The sequence below is a fragment of the Geotrypetes seraphini genome, chromosome 8, assembly GCF_902459505.1.
Source record: "Geotrypetes seraphini chromosome 8, aGeoSer1.1, whole genome shotgun sequence".
Taxonomy (NCBI): Eukaryota; Metazoa; Chordata; class Amphibia; order Gymnophiona; family Dermophiidae; genus Geotrypetes; species Geotrypetes seraphini.
Window position 1 is genome coordinate 5,601,500 of NC_047091.1, and position 15,337 is coordinate 5,616,836.

At 41.9% G+C, this 15,337-nt stretch overlaps 1 protein-coding gene across 2 annotated transcripts in view; it reads right to left on the reverse strand.

Moving 5' to 3' along the window:
- Positions 1–6,840: 6,840 nt before the first annotated feature.
- The window catches only part of SLC9A1 (solute carrier family 9 member A1), a 77,766-nt gene continuing 69,269 nt past the window's right edge, over positions 6,841–15,337 (reverse strand). Inside the window, exon 12 of one of the 2 annotated variants that reach the window (XM_033954606.1) lies at positions 6,841–10,825. In XM_033954606.1, coding sequence (XP_033810497.1) covers positions 10,503–10,825 — 323 coding nt within the window. In that variant the 3' untranslated portion in view covers positions 6,841–10,502. The remainder of the gene's footprint in view (positions 10,826–15,337) is intronic. The other variant, XM_033954607.1, reaches the window with a different exon arrangement.

Here is a 15,337-nt window from a genome sequence, read left to right on the forward strand (position 1 = left end):
TGACCTGGATTGGCCACTGTGGAAACAGGATATTAAGCTAGATGGACCAGTGGTCTGACCCAAAAAGGCTATTCTTGTTTTCCCTAAGTATGGGTGACCAAATGACTACTAGAGTGGAGATATTGTGCTGAAGAAAGGACAGTGAAACCAGGAAAGAATCCTTTACAAAGCAGGTTCTGATGCTTTTTTACATTATGGAAATTAAAGACCATCAAAAATTAGTTTGATTTCTTATCCTTTAGACCACAGGTGTCAAAGTCGGTCCTCGAAGGCCAGAATCCAGTCGGGTTTTCAGGATTTCCCCAATGAATCTGCATGAGATCTATTTGCATGCACTGCTTTCAATGCATATTCATTGGGGAAATCCAGAAAACCCGACTGGATTCCGGCCCTCGAGGAGGGACTTTGACACCCCTGCTTTAGACTGTTGGTGCAGGCATTGGTATTATCCATATTGGACTACTGTAATATGGTCTACTTGGGCGCACTAAAGGAATAGGGCAGAATACAGCTGTTCGCCTGATATTTGGGCTGAAGAAAAGCGATCATATCAGTCCTTGCACTGGTTACCAGTGGAGGCACGAGTAATGTTTAAATTTTCTTGCCTCTGTTTTAAGTCAGTTTGGGGATTGGCACCTACATACCTGCTATCTCATTTTGTGCTATATATCCCCATGAAGATAACCAGGAATTGTAACTTATTTGCTTACCTGAAGATTTTAGGCTGCAAACCTAGGTCTTTTCAAGCAAACAACAGTCCTGGTTGGGTAATTCTATCAGCGGATTTGACAAATTTATCTCTTAATCTGTGCTTTTATCTTTAACATAATTCATTTTACTCCATCAATTTTTAATGTCTTTTTTAATATAACAGGCTGTATTCCTTTTCTTATTATTTTGTATTTTACTGATTGTCCAGTTTTTCTCTTTTGTGGAAACCGCCCAGAATTCTTTTAAGGCGGTATAGAAAAATAAAGTTATGTTATGTATGAGTTTACTTCTAAATGGCAGGACACAAGATTTGAGAAATGTACTACATCAGAAGAAGCCTGCAAAGAGGTAGTAGTGTGTTGGCAGATGGGGTTAGTTCTTCCTGTAGGATATTGGATTTTATTTGGAGTTGAACCATAACTAAAAGGTGCTTGCTGACCTTTTATAGTCAATAAAAAGTCAAGAAACTTTTCTGCCTATATAGCCCACAAACTCATTTTATTTTCAGTGTATTTTGCTTCCATTCTAGCCCAGAAGTTTATTTCGTTTTTATCCCCGATTTGATTTTCTACTTCTGTGTGCTATGCATCTAATTATTTTATATCTGTAGTGAACTAAAAAAAAAACTGCAAAATTTTTATTTTTCCAATTGTTTAATTTACATTTCTTATATACACTTCTATTCACAGTGGTTTACATTTAGGTACTCTTAAGTACCATATTTACTCAAATATAAGTCAATCCAAATATGTTGACCCCTATTTTTCCCCCAAAAAGGAGGAAAAAATGGTTGACTCAAATATAAGTCGGGTGGCTTAATATTCAAGTGCCCTGCCAGAATCTGCACCCAGGGCCCTCCCTGCCATGCACTGAATCCAGCCCTTTTTCCCTCCCTGCCCTGTCCATTGTACTTTCTATGCCACTGGAATCCCTGGTGGTCCAGAGGTATAGTGGGCAGGATCAAGCTTTCTGTGCTCCTGCCCCGCTGCTAATTCAGTGAGCGGTACTGCTGAATGGCTCCCACAAATGGTCAAAAAATCCCGGTTTATATTCGAGTATATACGGTATTTCTCCCCATCTGTCCTGGCAGGCTCACAGTCTGTTATATTGTGTGTGTGTGTGTGTGTATATACACACACACACATACATACATATACACATACACACACACATATGCATGTGTCACACACACACACAATGCCATTGTCAAAATTCTCACAAAATAGTAAGAATAAAAAAATGAAATGAAAAGTAACGCAGCTTATGGTACAGAAGTAAAGCTAGAGAGAAAGGCAACCAAAATGACGGTTAGGTCAGGGCTCATCTGAGCAATGCCTGAAAGGGGGATGCTACTATTTGGATTTTTGCCAGATACTACCGACATGGATTGACCACTGTGAAGAGGGGCTACTCGGCTAGATGGACCATTGGTCTGCCCCAGTAAGGCTATTCTTATGTTATCACTGTTTAAATTAAAATAACGAGTCAAATAGCACTAGTACCGGGCATGCAAATAGTAGCCAATACTCTATACTATTAATCTTGTCCACATCCTCTAGCAATAACTTCAGTCTTCAGCTAAAGTTCCTATTAACTGAACAATGTCTTGTTTAAGTAGTTTAGGAAGCTTCTAGAGAACAGTTCCATAGAATTAGCCATATAAGCTTGAGGATCAGCTCTTCTGGGTGCTTCCTGCTGAGCCAGAATAGGCACTGGTAGACAGGACAGGACTTTATAAGCTACTGCTTTATTCTAATAAAAACACTTATGTTCTTATTACCAGATAAGTGTCACTTTAAAAAGCGACTAGCTTTACTGCTTTAGTCATGAGGAAGAGATTTCTCCATTCTATGGAGCTGCACTGCCCCCGTGTGGAAAGGGCAGCATGATCCATTGTGTTCCAACCCATCCCCATGTCATTCTTTAATGAGAGAAAGAAAACCCAGAGTAGGAATGGGCACAGTCACCGACCCTCAAGCCTTGAAGAATGCTGCTTAGGACTGAGGTTGAGATAGACATTAAAGAATGACATGGGCTAGTTTCTGAATTCGTCACCATGTCAACCTTCTACCAATATTCCAGTGCTACCCTGCGTTACTGAAGCCTGTACATTAAACCGAGATGGACAAATAGTTTCTTGTACACTATTAGCTTAAAGTTTTAGGTGCCTGCTCTATTATGTAGAATCAGATAGTATGGCCTCTGTATAACCAAACAAAAATAAAATGCCTTATTGTTTTAATAAGATTTTAGATGGGCTTTTTAAGGATGGAACCTCCTTCCTGAGGCCAAGATATCAGATCAGTCAATGAACTAGAACTACTTCTATTACCGGTAATTATTTCTATACTAGAAAATTGCTGTTTTCTGCCTCTCCACACCCCCACGTCACCATTTCAAATCACAGGAAAAAAGTCAAGGCTCCTTGAGGGTGATCCTCATTCCCCAGCCCTCTTGGTAATTTGGAGAATCCTAGTCTAAAGCCTCTCTCTTTTGAAGTTCAGGAACCCTAACATCGCTGGAAGCATCATCAATTAATTCTACTTTGGGTTTAGACTACCTTAACCAAATTTGCCGCCTTCCATTTCTGTCTTATTCATTATTGTTGTCCTCCTACCTTCTGCATGGTAATCATATTTTCTCCTCTACTACATTGGCTTTCCAAGCTTAATAGTCATACTTGGGTTTTCCTTTTAGCTGTTCAATCACTCATTTGTGACACTTATGTGGGTGTTCTGTTTTTAAGCCTGTCTATAGTCTGTGCACTCTTATTTAGCGGGTGTTTTTACCATTCCTTGGTCAACAACACTGGATTTTCCTCCAAGTCTTCCCCATTCTGCTTTTTTAAATGCTCATTTCTTTGCTGCATGTTGACTGAAGACAAGAGGGTAGTGATCAGTGAAGACTGCTCTGAGGAAAGGGGTTACCAGTGATGCGCCTCAAGGTTTGATCTTGAGCCTGTTCCTTTAAACATTTTTTGTAAGTGATATTGCTTAAGGGCTGTCTGGTAAGATTTGCCTCTTTGCAGATGGTACCAATCTCAATACAAACAAAAGAAAAATCCAACAGGAATTGCAGCAAACCAAACAGCAAAGCAAAAAAACAACTGCAGACTATGTACAAGATGCAGGCACTGTTTATTTCAAACTTTAATGGTATATACAACCTTATTACAAGTGCCCAGAAAACGTCGCAATGTTTTTTTATAATCCAGCACTACACTTTTCTGGGCACTTGTTTGTTCCTTTTAATGCTGTCTGTCATAAAACCTTATCTACCACGGACCCCTGAAGAAAGCATGTTGTACGAAACACGGACCGTTTGGTAATAAGGTTGTATATACCATTAAAAGTTTGAAATAAACAGTGCCTGCATCTTGTACATAGTCTGCAGTTGTTTTTTGGTTTTTTTTTTTTTTTTACCAATCTGCAATAGACACCCCTGGTGGTGTGAACATGAGAAAGGACCTAGTGAAGTCTGAGGTACAGTTTGAAATTTGGCAGCTAAGATTTATTGCTAAGAAATGCAAGGTAATGCATTTGAGCTGCAAAATCCTGAGGGAACAGTACAGTTTAGGGGTGAACTTTTGTGCATGAAGGAAGAGCAGGACTTGGGTGTGTTAGTAAATGATGACCTTAAGGTGGTTAAACTGGTTGAAAAGGTGATGGCAATAGCTAAAACAGGGGTAGGGAACTCCAGTCCGAGGGCTGTAATCCAGTCGGGTTTTCAGGATTTCTCCACTGAGAATGCATGAGATCTATTTGCATGCACTGCTTTCAATGCATAATCATTGGGGAAATCCTGAAAACCCGACTGGATTACGGCCCTTGAGGACCAGAGTTGCCTACCCCTGAGCTAAAAGGATGCTAGGGTGCATAGGGAAAGGAGAGGCCAGTAGAAAAAAGAAGGTATTGATGCCCCTGTATAAGACTCTGGTGGGACCTCATTTAGAATAGTGTACAATTCTGGAGACTGCACCTTCAAAATAAACAGGATGAAGTCTGTCCAGAGGAAGACTACTAAAATGGTTGGTAGTCTACATCATAAGGAGTATGGGGACAGATTCAAAGATCTCAATATACTCTGAAGGAAATGTGGGAGAGGGGAGACAATAGAGACATTTAAATACCTACATGGCATAAATGCTCGAGGCGAATCTTTCAATTGAAAGGAAACTCCAGAGTGAGAGAGCATGGGATGAATTGAGGTGATAGACTCAGAAGTAATCTAAGGAAATACTTTTACAGAAAGGGTGGTAGATGTATGGTATGGTATACTCTCCCTGTAGAGATGGTGAAGACTGTCTGAATTCAAGAAGGCATGGGCGAGGAGATAGTGGATGCTGCCATTATGGAAAGAGAAAAATGAAGACAGTTAAAGACCATATGGCCTATCCAGTCTGCCCGTCCATGCTCATTATATCAAATACAAAATCCTCACAAGACTGAAGAATGTCCACTGCCTGGACACCCCCTTACCATAATTCTTCTCCCTTTCCAATTGAGTCACTATCCGCTCAACTCCCAACACATTATATGTAGCCCGTTACCTTTTCAAATTGGTCTTGAAAACCCACATTTCTCCACTGAACAATCTTGCAATAGACAGAGGATATACTGAATTTCACAAGCTGACGTAATAAACGGAACATTTAGAGGAGCTAAGGCATGGGTCTCAAAGTCCCTCCTTGAGGGCCGCAATTCAGTCGGGTTTTCAGGATTTCCCCAATGAATACGCATTGAAAGCACAGCATGCACATAGATCTCATGAATATTCATTGGGGAAATCCTGAAAACCCGACTGGATTGCAGCCCTCAAGGAGGGACTTTGAGATCCATGAGCTAAGGTGACAGCTGAAAGGTGACAAAGGAACCCCATCTTACTTGTAAACTGCCATTGTTTGTGTTTCAACAGAACAGCAAGAGATGATCAGATTTAAAAACTTGGCATGTGAAAATTTTAGAAAAACTCTGTAGTGTTGGGTGGGCAAGATGTCTATCACCCACAAATATACATTGTTCTGCTCTATTATCTACCTATGGAAAATTTCACCACTTTCCTCACACACAAGCTGAGTTCCCAGGTACAAAAGGTTTCACACAAACCAGTACTAAAAAGTAATAATAATTTATTTGAAGATTTTTCCTTTGTTTTGTACATAGATTTTTGTACATTTCATTGCTTAGGATACATGTTCAATTACAGTATACATTTTAAGAAGGTTTTCATGATTTTTCATTACATATGGTCATTCCCACCCCCTAAAGGCAGAACTGCCACCTCAGGATGGAGCTGTGATCTCTTCATGGCTATGGTCCTCAAAGCCTTACTACACTTCAGGCACAAAGACTTGCTCTCTTAAAGTTAGGTTTTGCTGGCTTGAAACTACTGTACACCATTGCTAGAAACATAATTCTCTTCTCAGCCTGGTCCTTTGGAATGTTCATACCTGTGCATAAGGAAAGGCGGCGAAATGCGGGGAAAGCAACTTGAATCGAAGCAGCAACATTACAGATGCACCTGAAATGCTAAATACAGCCAATAATATAAGACTCATTATTGTCTACTTTAAGACAGCAAAGTCTATAGTAACTCAAATTTCACATAAAGGTTTCCATTCTCGGAGAAACTGTACTACAGGGACTCATCCAGTCTAAGACAGATAGCCAGGCTGCTTTATTCAAGGCCTGTGTGCAATAGCTTCTGAAAAGTCTGCTTTTAAGTATGAGAATAGTTATTTGCTTATATCCATCAGGTTCTAACGTGAACTACAGAGGCAGCTTTTTTAAACCTCATGCCCTCATGTAATCTACACCTTTACAAGTAATTCCTCAAATCCTCATTAAGAAGCTACTTCATACCAGATTAACCAGCCATGCAGTGCTACAGGTCAAATTCTTCAGCCTAACTCACCACACCCCGGAAGGGAGGTATATTTTTACAGATGAAATGGAGGTGGGGAGGCTTCTCAGGATAACATAGAAGGTTAAGATGCAGGAATAGAACACTGTTTAGAGGACTGGATTGCTTAATTATCTTTATTGCTTCCCTGCCCTCTGCATGCACTCCCAGCCAGAGACATTTACCGTATTTAAGCATACAAGACGCTCATTATGTGTGTTCTTGCAAACCAGGTAATCCCTCCAGCATGCTATATGCACAAGAAATCTATACTGACTTTTTTTTTTTTAACATGGCCAGCCAAGTCCTGCCATCTTCCCTTCCTCTCCACAGACAGTGGTTTAAACTCCATGTGCTGCTAACATCTCTCCCTCAGGCAGAAATCATGGCCTCAAACCCTCCCCAGCATCTTCTTCCACGTACCTATTTCCACCTTTCTTCCCCTTACACCCCCCCCCTCTTCAGTAGCCACAGAGCCAAACTCACTTGCTTACTTGTTCACAGCCTCACCACTCATGTTGTAGCAGGAGAGCACAGAAAACGGGGGAGATACTGGATTCACTAAAGACTGCAGAAGCCATATTTTATGCATACAATATTTTTATGCACACTGTATATATATTTTTTTAAACATAAGTATGCAATTTGTGTTATATGCTTAATAAAATAGGGTACATCTAGGAAGATCTAGTGCAATTCAGCTTTAGGGAGACTGCTTTGAAAATCCTCAGCACCCCAATACCAAGCCTCAATTCTGAGTCAGTCACATTTTGCAACTGCCTCAGGACTTCGTACAAGGTATTGTAACACTCTTGTACAATCCCACTATTCCTGGACAAGTGGGTTATGAATCCCTGTCACAAGACTGCTTGTAGGAAGCCTCATTTACATACATTTCTGACCCTCCTCTCTTACCTCAGTACTGCCCTCTGATCTCCATTTGCTTTCCTACAAGTGAGACAGTAGGAGCCAGTCTCTTTTGCCTATTTTTACTCCCTCGGGATCAAGAAAGTATGACCAAATGCAGAGGTTGCTGGATGTGCGCAGACTTTTGTTGAGGTACTAGATGGTCACGAACAAGTTTTGGGTATCCTGTTCGTACTGGTGGGTCCCATCCGTAAGGGCAGGTCACCTTCAAAAGCCACCATTTCAAGATGGACCCGTATGACTATCTGCCTGTATTGTTGCCACAAAGAAGCCCCCGCCTTGTGCGAGGGCTCATTCGACTAGAGGTATTTCCTCCTTGTGGGCAGAGTCATCAGCAATTTCTCTTGAGATTTGCAGAGCTGTTACCTGATCCTCCTTGCATACTTTTACAAAGTTTTACAGCCAGGATTCTGCTTTTGGTTCTTCAGTTATGGAAGCAGGCTCATCAGTCCCACTCCGATTCTACAGGACTGCCATGTCCCACTTGTCCAGGAACAGAGTGGGATTGTACAAGAATTAAAGATTAGAACACGTAGTGCATGCAAATCCATCTCATACATATTCATTGTGGATATCCTGAAAACCTGACCTGCCTGTGGCTCTTGAGGACTGGAATTGCCTACCCCGGGATATGCTAAAGCAATACCTTCAAAAGGAAGGAGAACTCAAGAATGGAAGGGGGTTAGGAAATAGGACTTTAAAAAAGTCAGTTTTCCTAGTGCAGGACTGGCATTAGGGGTGGGCAAACAGGGCAATTCCCTTGGGCCCCTATGTCACAGGAGCCCCCAAACCTACCTGAAGTTGAAAGAGGGGCAGCCTGCAAGCAAGCTTTAGGACCCCCCCAGCCCTGATACCATGAGTTAGTTACATGTCACCATTGGTGTTTATACAATTCCCTTGAAAATATACTAAGAAATGGCAAAGCTGCTCAATACTCCTGCAAACAGCACAGCACATGATCTGACCACAAAGGCAAGAAGGAACAAGAGGCAAAATTTTCACCTACTGCCCTGCTAGGAATTGACCTTAGCCCAGGGACGGGCTTAGCTTGCACTAAAGACAGCACAATATATAATCGCATAAGGACAGAAAAATTTTAATCAACATCCTCACTATACTTCAATAACCTCAAACAGAAGAAAGTGCATAAAAATCTACTATTGTTAGTGCTAGCAAAACAAAAGCAAAGGGTTATTTCAGGGGCTGAGTGGACCTCTATCACAAGGAATAGTGCTGGCCCTGACCTTAAAGACAGAGAGATTTAAGCTTGGAGAGGCATTTGCTTTTCTGGTTGCACATTTCCAACACAGAATTAATACATTCTGTGCTTTAGCCACAGGAGCATTAAGCTAGTTTCTAGATGTGAAGAGAGCTCTATAGGGAATTAGATCATCTATGTTCTCTGTAACATTGAAAGGACTGCCAGTGCCAGTCACATTTGAAGATGGAAGATGGCTTCCTCTCAACTTCATCGGATAATCATTTTAACAAAATCTGTTTTAATTATGAAAAAGAGGACAACTGAGGAGAATCACAATGATTTTCTTCTCAAAATGTATTGACTAGGTACCTCATTGAACAAGAAAAATGGTAAAAATCACATTTTGAATATAAAAATGATAAAATGCACTATCAAATCTTAATCCCTACAAAGGCAACAACCATAATGGTGCCAGCCAACAAGATTTCTCCATGATTATACAATTCTGCAGCTACCTTTTCACAGTGCTTAGTAAAACCTTTTAAAAAAACAAAACAATGCACAAAATATAATTAATTAAGCATGCCTCTGCATCTTTGAGTTTTGTTCCTTCAGTCTGATCCTCTACCCAGTCCAGCCAAGTGCAACTTTTCTTCAGCATGGAGCTCATCTGGAAGCGGGGTTGCACTTCTTAAAAAAATTTAACTGCCTCATGGCATGTAGACAAATTATATACAGATTCTACCCCAAGGCAACAGCAAATTGTCTAAGAAAATAGATGCCACATTAAAAAATGATCCAGTATTTACAATTATTCTTTGGTTATAAAATAAAACACAGGAAAAAAGGCGCTTAGTTTAAATTACAGAGAAGCAATATCCAGGAAGGAATGCATTAATCTGTTATGGCAGATTTCCTTGCAAAGTGCTTGATAAAATTTTCCCCAGGAAAGGCAGAATGATGGATTCCAGTATTCCTCTTTTTACATGAAACAAGCAGGATAGGAAAGATACCCTGAGTCTAGCCACCGCTCTGATTATACAGGGGAGAGACTATACATTAGATTTACAAATCTTTAGTCTAGCAATGGAGAAGAAAGGTATTCTGGATGTGTCTTGGTAAATGCTGTAAAATGCAGACAGCAATCGACACAAGGCTGTGTTAGCAAAACAAGAAGCAATCTTTTTCAGGACTGAGCCACAGGAGCTTTAAAAGGAAATTTTTCCTCCCTCAGAAGCAACGTTTTCCTTTCTGTAGGACTGGCATGGAGTTGGCTCTTTACTTCTAGGAGCCATTCTGCAGAGAAGGCAACAGAAAATTACACGCAAAAAAGCACCTTTGTTCCTCCAGTACAAAATTATAGCTCAACCCCCTTTTCTTCCTCTTCCATTCATTTGTGAAGTGCAGCCCAGTGCCTCTGTCTAGCTATTGTGCAAGCTGGCCACCAGCAAGAAGTGAATCTAGGCCCTGCATGTCCAGCATTACTGGTCCCTTAGTGAGACAAGCTACGGTGAAGGAGGTCCCCAAAAGCAAAGAGCTTGTAGGAGCTCTAACCTGGAAGCCTAATGAACATATTTAGTTTATTCTGAAGCAGAATGGCATCTTCAGCACAAGCATTGGTTTGGCTTTGAATTATTTCCCCAAGTTCCATATGTTGGGTTTCATACTGTAGCAAAACCTTTTCCAGAGAGCAATCCCATGCCAACTTCTTACGCCTATCTAGATGGCTGCCCCCTGTAGGTTCTAGGCAGTCTACCGCTGGCTAATGCCCTTTGGGTATGAAAGGCTTCTCCTCCTCCTCCTCCTCTTCCGGCCTGGGTCCAGGGTCACTCAGGCATCGCAGCAATCGCTGGTTACTAGGGCTATCTCCTGTCTCTGGGGTGAAGACATCATCCGTGCCTGGAGTGGAAGGTTCCTTCACCTTCATCATGAGTCCTTCACCTTCACCTTCATCATCTTCATCTATGGTCTTTCCCATCTCCTCATTCAGAATATCAACAGAATCTGGGGACTGTGGTGAGGCAAGGTCAATAGTGATAACAGGAAGGTTCCCAGAGTTTGGCTTAGGTTCATATTCCAATGGGTCTAAAGAGATACGAGTAAAGCACACACAAAATGATTAACATTATGATGCAAACATCAGAAGGCTCAGGCTCATCCTTAGTCTAAAACATGTACAGTACTTCAGTTTTAATGAACTATGTTTGGTGACCTTCTGCATAGCTGATGTTGAGATGTGGAATGTTTTGGTAGCTCAATTGATTCCAATTCAAGAAACAACTAAAAACTCTATTGTTGTCACCACATCCTATGATTTAGTATTTGTTGGTACAGAACAGTTCTCCCACATTGATTTTAAGATTTTAGTTTGTTATAATTATGCTTGTTTTAACTGATGTGAACCATTTAGTCTTTAAAATAGTATAGTAACATTTTAAATAAATAAAATAATGTAATAAGAAAAATGTATAAAGCAGGGTCAGACATATGTATGGGGAGCTGAAATTCTGACTGCATAGAAAATGCTGATAGGTGTCCATGGTGTTGCTTTGAGCAAGCTCTCTGGCATGACAGTCAAATAGGTAAACATGAATCAATTGTTTACTCTTTCAAAACGTACAAAGACTAGGGAACACACCTCCTATTCATGTTAATACTTTAAAATGAATAGAAAATATTTTTTTCATTCTGTGAATAAAACTTGAACTTGTTGCCAGAGGATGTGGTAACAGCAGTTAGTGTCTCTGGGTTTAAAGAAAGATTAGGTTCTTACCTTGAATTTTATTTCCTGTAGTTAGGTGTATAGGTCCTAAGCAGCTGGGTAGTCACCCTCAACCATGTGTCTTGTAGAAGGCATCAATCATTTTTCTTCAGCCCTGCCTCCCATTCTCAGTGGGCTGCGCTGTAACCCTTCAGTTTGTACCAAAGCAATCGATTACCACCCTATAAACAGAAAGGAGGGGGGATACAGGGAAACTCCCCGAATAATAACTACTGGTCTGTTCTGCTCTGTAAATATCAGACATAAACCACATGAAGTAAACATGAACAAGAAGCCACCTACCTGAGTGCAACCTGCACTAACAGCAAACGAGATTGTACCACTTTTTGTAAGGCTACTGAATTGAAAAAGCCTCCTCACTCTGCAACCCTGCTCGATAGGGGAATGCAAACATCTGTTAAGACATACCTGGCTGAGGCAGATAGTCCACTATATTTATTCTACCATCCTTTTCTTGAATCCCAAAGCAGGCAAATTTAATAACTGCTGGGCAGGTTTCATGACCTCTACACCTGTTTACAGGAAAGAAAATGAGGTAAGAACCTTATCATTCTTTCCAATGCAAAAGGTAAAGAGGTCCTGAACAACTGGGATGTACCTAAGCAGTCCCTAGAGTCCAAGGTGGTAAAGATGAGCCTACTGCCAGCCCTGGAGGATCCAAAAGTTGTGTCTAGGTGAGCCGCTACATCAACCCTGTAAAACTTTGTGAAAGTATGAAGCGTGGACCACATTGCTGCCCTACAAATCTCTTTGGACAGAATCACCCAAGACTCAAAAACCGCTCTCAAAAATCAGGGACTGCTTTGCACTCCCAATGTATGCTACAGATATGGTCATGCAAATCCCATCTTGAGATGGAGGCTTTAGAAGCTGGCCTCCCTCACCGGTTCAGATCCATCAAACAGATGATCAGTCAGAAGAAATTCATTGATCACCTCGAAATACCTGAGAAGTCTTCAGACATCAGCAACTGCATGATCTCATATTCTTTTTGGCTTCTGGAATAAATACAGGCAGACGAACCTCTTGATTAACATGGAAGGGTGAAATGATCTTCAGGAAGAAGGAAGGAACCATGAGAAATAGTTTTCTACAGGATAAGGCCTGCAGCTCCAAGACTATTTTCACTGAAGTGATAGTCACTAAAAATACAGTCTTCATACGCTCGTATGGAGCCTGACAGAGGGCCTTCAGGACCAGGTTAAGATTCCAGGCCAAAAAAAATTTGTCTTGCCAGCAGACGCACCTGCAATACTTCCTTCAAAAATCCGAATACTTCCAGGTGAGAGGCTAGAGGGACCTTATCCACCTGTGCTCTAAAACACAGAAGCCCTATTTTTCACTTTAAGCAATCCAACTGCAAGGCCCTTCGAGACCATCCAGGAGGAAAGCCAGAACCACATCAATGCCTAAAACAGCTCTCTAAACATTCTCCAAGTCTTCAGAATAGGGGCGACCGTTGCTGGTTTCTTATACCTGAGGAATGTGGCTATAACTACCTCCAAATATCCCTTATGCTCTAGAGTCGTGTGCTTAATAGCCATGTCATAAGCTCAAGTGTGCTGGATCCTCCAGGTCAATTGGACCCTGTAAAAGCAGAGCCAGATGAACGGGTTAGGCTGAGGCTACTGCCCCTCTTCAGATGCATTAGATACACGTACCAGGTCTGTCTTGGCCTGCCTATCAAGGGGGAAACATGTACAGTAACCCTGTTTTGGACCACTGTTGTACCAAGGTGTCCATGCCTGCGCAGCCGAGTTCATATTTTTGGCTGAACTGTACCACCTTGCTGAACGCTGTTCCATCAAATTGAATGTTGGATGCCTCCACTGCTGCATAATGCTGTCAAATGCTCTCTGGGACAGGAACCGTCAGCTCAAATATGTAGCCTGAACATTCTCCATTCTCACTAGCATGAGCGATCAAGAGAGCCTGTAAAATGAATTTCTGCCTATCAAAATAACAAATGGGCTTCCAGTCTCAGGGGAGCACTCTTGGTGCCTCCCTGCCTGTTGACATACATCACTGCCATGGTGTTGTCCAATAAGACCCCAATAGCTTTGTCCTCCAAGTAATTTTCCAGACAATGTAGGGCTAGCTGAAAGGCTCACAACTCCAGCTGGTTGATCAACAATTTTCTCCAAGAGGGTGACCATTTCCCCTGTACTGGAGGACTATTTAGTGACCTCCCCAGGCGTAAAGGATGGCATCCATCCTCAGGTTCACTTAAGAATCTATGTGAAGCAGCACATCATTGGCCAGCGACTCTGGTCGGAGACACCAACTTAGGCTGTCTCTCACCCCTAGAGTCCTGGCTAATGGCTTATGCAGAGAATCTGTTTGAGGCAACTAGCAGACAACAGTATGTCATGAACGGAGCATAAGTTGGCCTTCACCCAAGACACCACCTCTATGGTCACTACCATCGACCCTAGTACCTGTAGATAATACCAGGCTGTGGAAGTCTGCATTTATAAAATCTCTGTAATCTGGCGCCTCAATTTCAGTCTGTGCAGCTCGAGAAGAAAGACATGTTCTGCTGCCTATGTCGAAGCAGATTCCCAAGTACTCCAGGGATCGAGTTGTTCCAAGTGTTTTTTTTCCAGAAATTGATTATCCAAACCAGACAGTACAGCATCTTTACTACCTATTCCACTGCAATCTCACCCTCTGCTTTGGACGGGGCTCTGATAAGCCAGTCATCTAGATATAGGTGCATTTATACTCACAACTTGCACAAATATGCCATGATGACCACCATCATCTTGGTAATAAAAGTGTGTAGTGCCATTGCGAGCCCAAAGGGGAGAGCCGTGAACTGAAAATGCTGTTCCAACATGTGGACTCGCTGGAATCTCCTGTGAGCGGAGAATATGTAAATAGGCTTCCATTAAATCCAGTAAGGCTAGAGATTTTTATAATGCCTCTGTAACAATATCCGATTGGCCTGAAAAGTCTGCCAGATTATATCCTTGGTCCAGAGCTACCATAGTTTGCTGTCAGTATCCACCTGAGCTTCAGAACACCCAAAAATTGGAAGGCTCAGTCTGTCCTCTTGAGGGTCTAGCATCTTCCTTGTGGCGCCTATTTGCCGCAGATACTGATTCATTCTTTGCCACTTCGGGGAGCACTATATGCTTGGAACAAGTTGCCTGAATCCCTATGGCAGGCTCTGTCTCAGGCAGTGTTCAAGGCCCAGTTAAAAGTTCACCTCTTTGAAACTGCTTTTGACTCCTAACTCCTCTCACCTTGGGTTCTGCATCCCTAACCCTATATTGTCATGTCTGTCCACATTAGATTGTAAGCTCTTCCAAGCAGGGACAGTCTATAAATGACAAAATGTACAGTGCTGCGTACACCTTTCAGCGCTATATAAGTGATAAGTAATAGTAGTAGAAGAGCCCCCAGAGCGGCCATCTGTACTAAGACCCTCAAGGGATCAGAAGAGGCTGAGCCCAAGACTCCTGCCCCTCCCCCACATGCATCACAGAACATGGACGATCCTCGGCTGGACATCCAGTGCATATCTAGCATGAATCCAGTGTATCAGAGCCTGTTGTCAACCTATAATGATTTTAAGCAAAATCGAAGGATATTGAGGCAGACTAAGGTTTATAAATTCAAATTGGGAAATCAAAGATGGCTGCAGCAACAGCGATTTGAATGCTAAAAACAGCCCGAGTGCGCTAAATAAAAGCTTTAAAAAAATTAGGGAAAGGGTTTTCAGGTGGAGGACCCCCCAATCTGGCCTCAGAAACCTTTAAAACAGCAATTTACAGACCTCCCGTTTCCCCCCTCCCCCTCCGAGGCTGCAA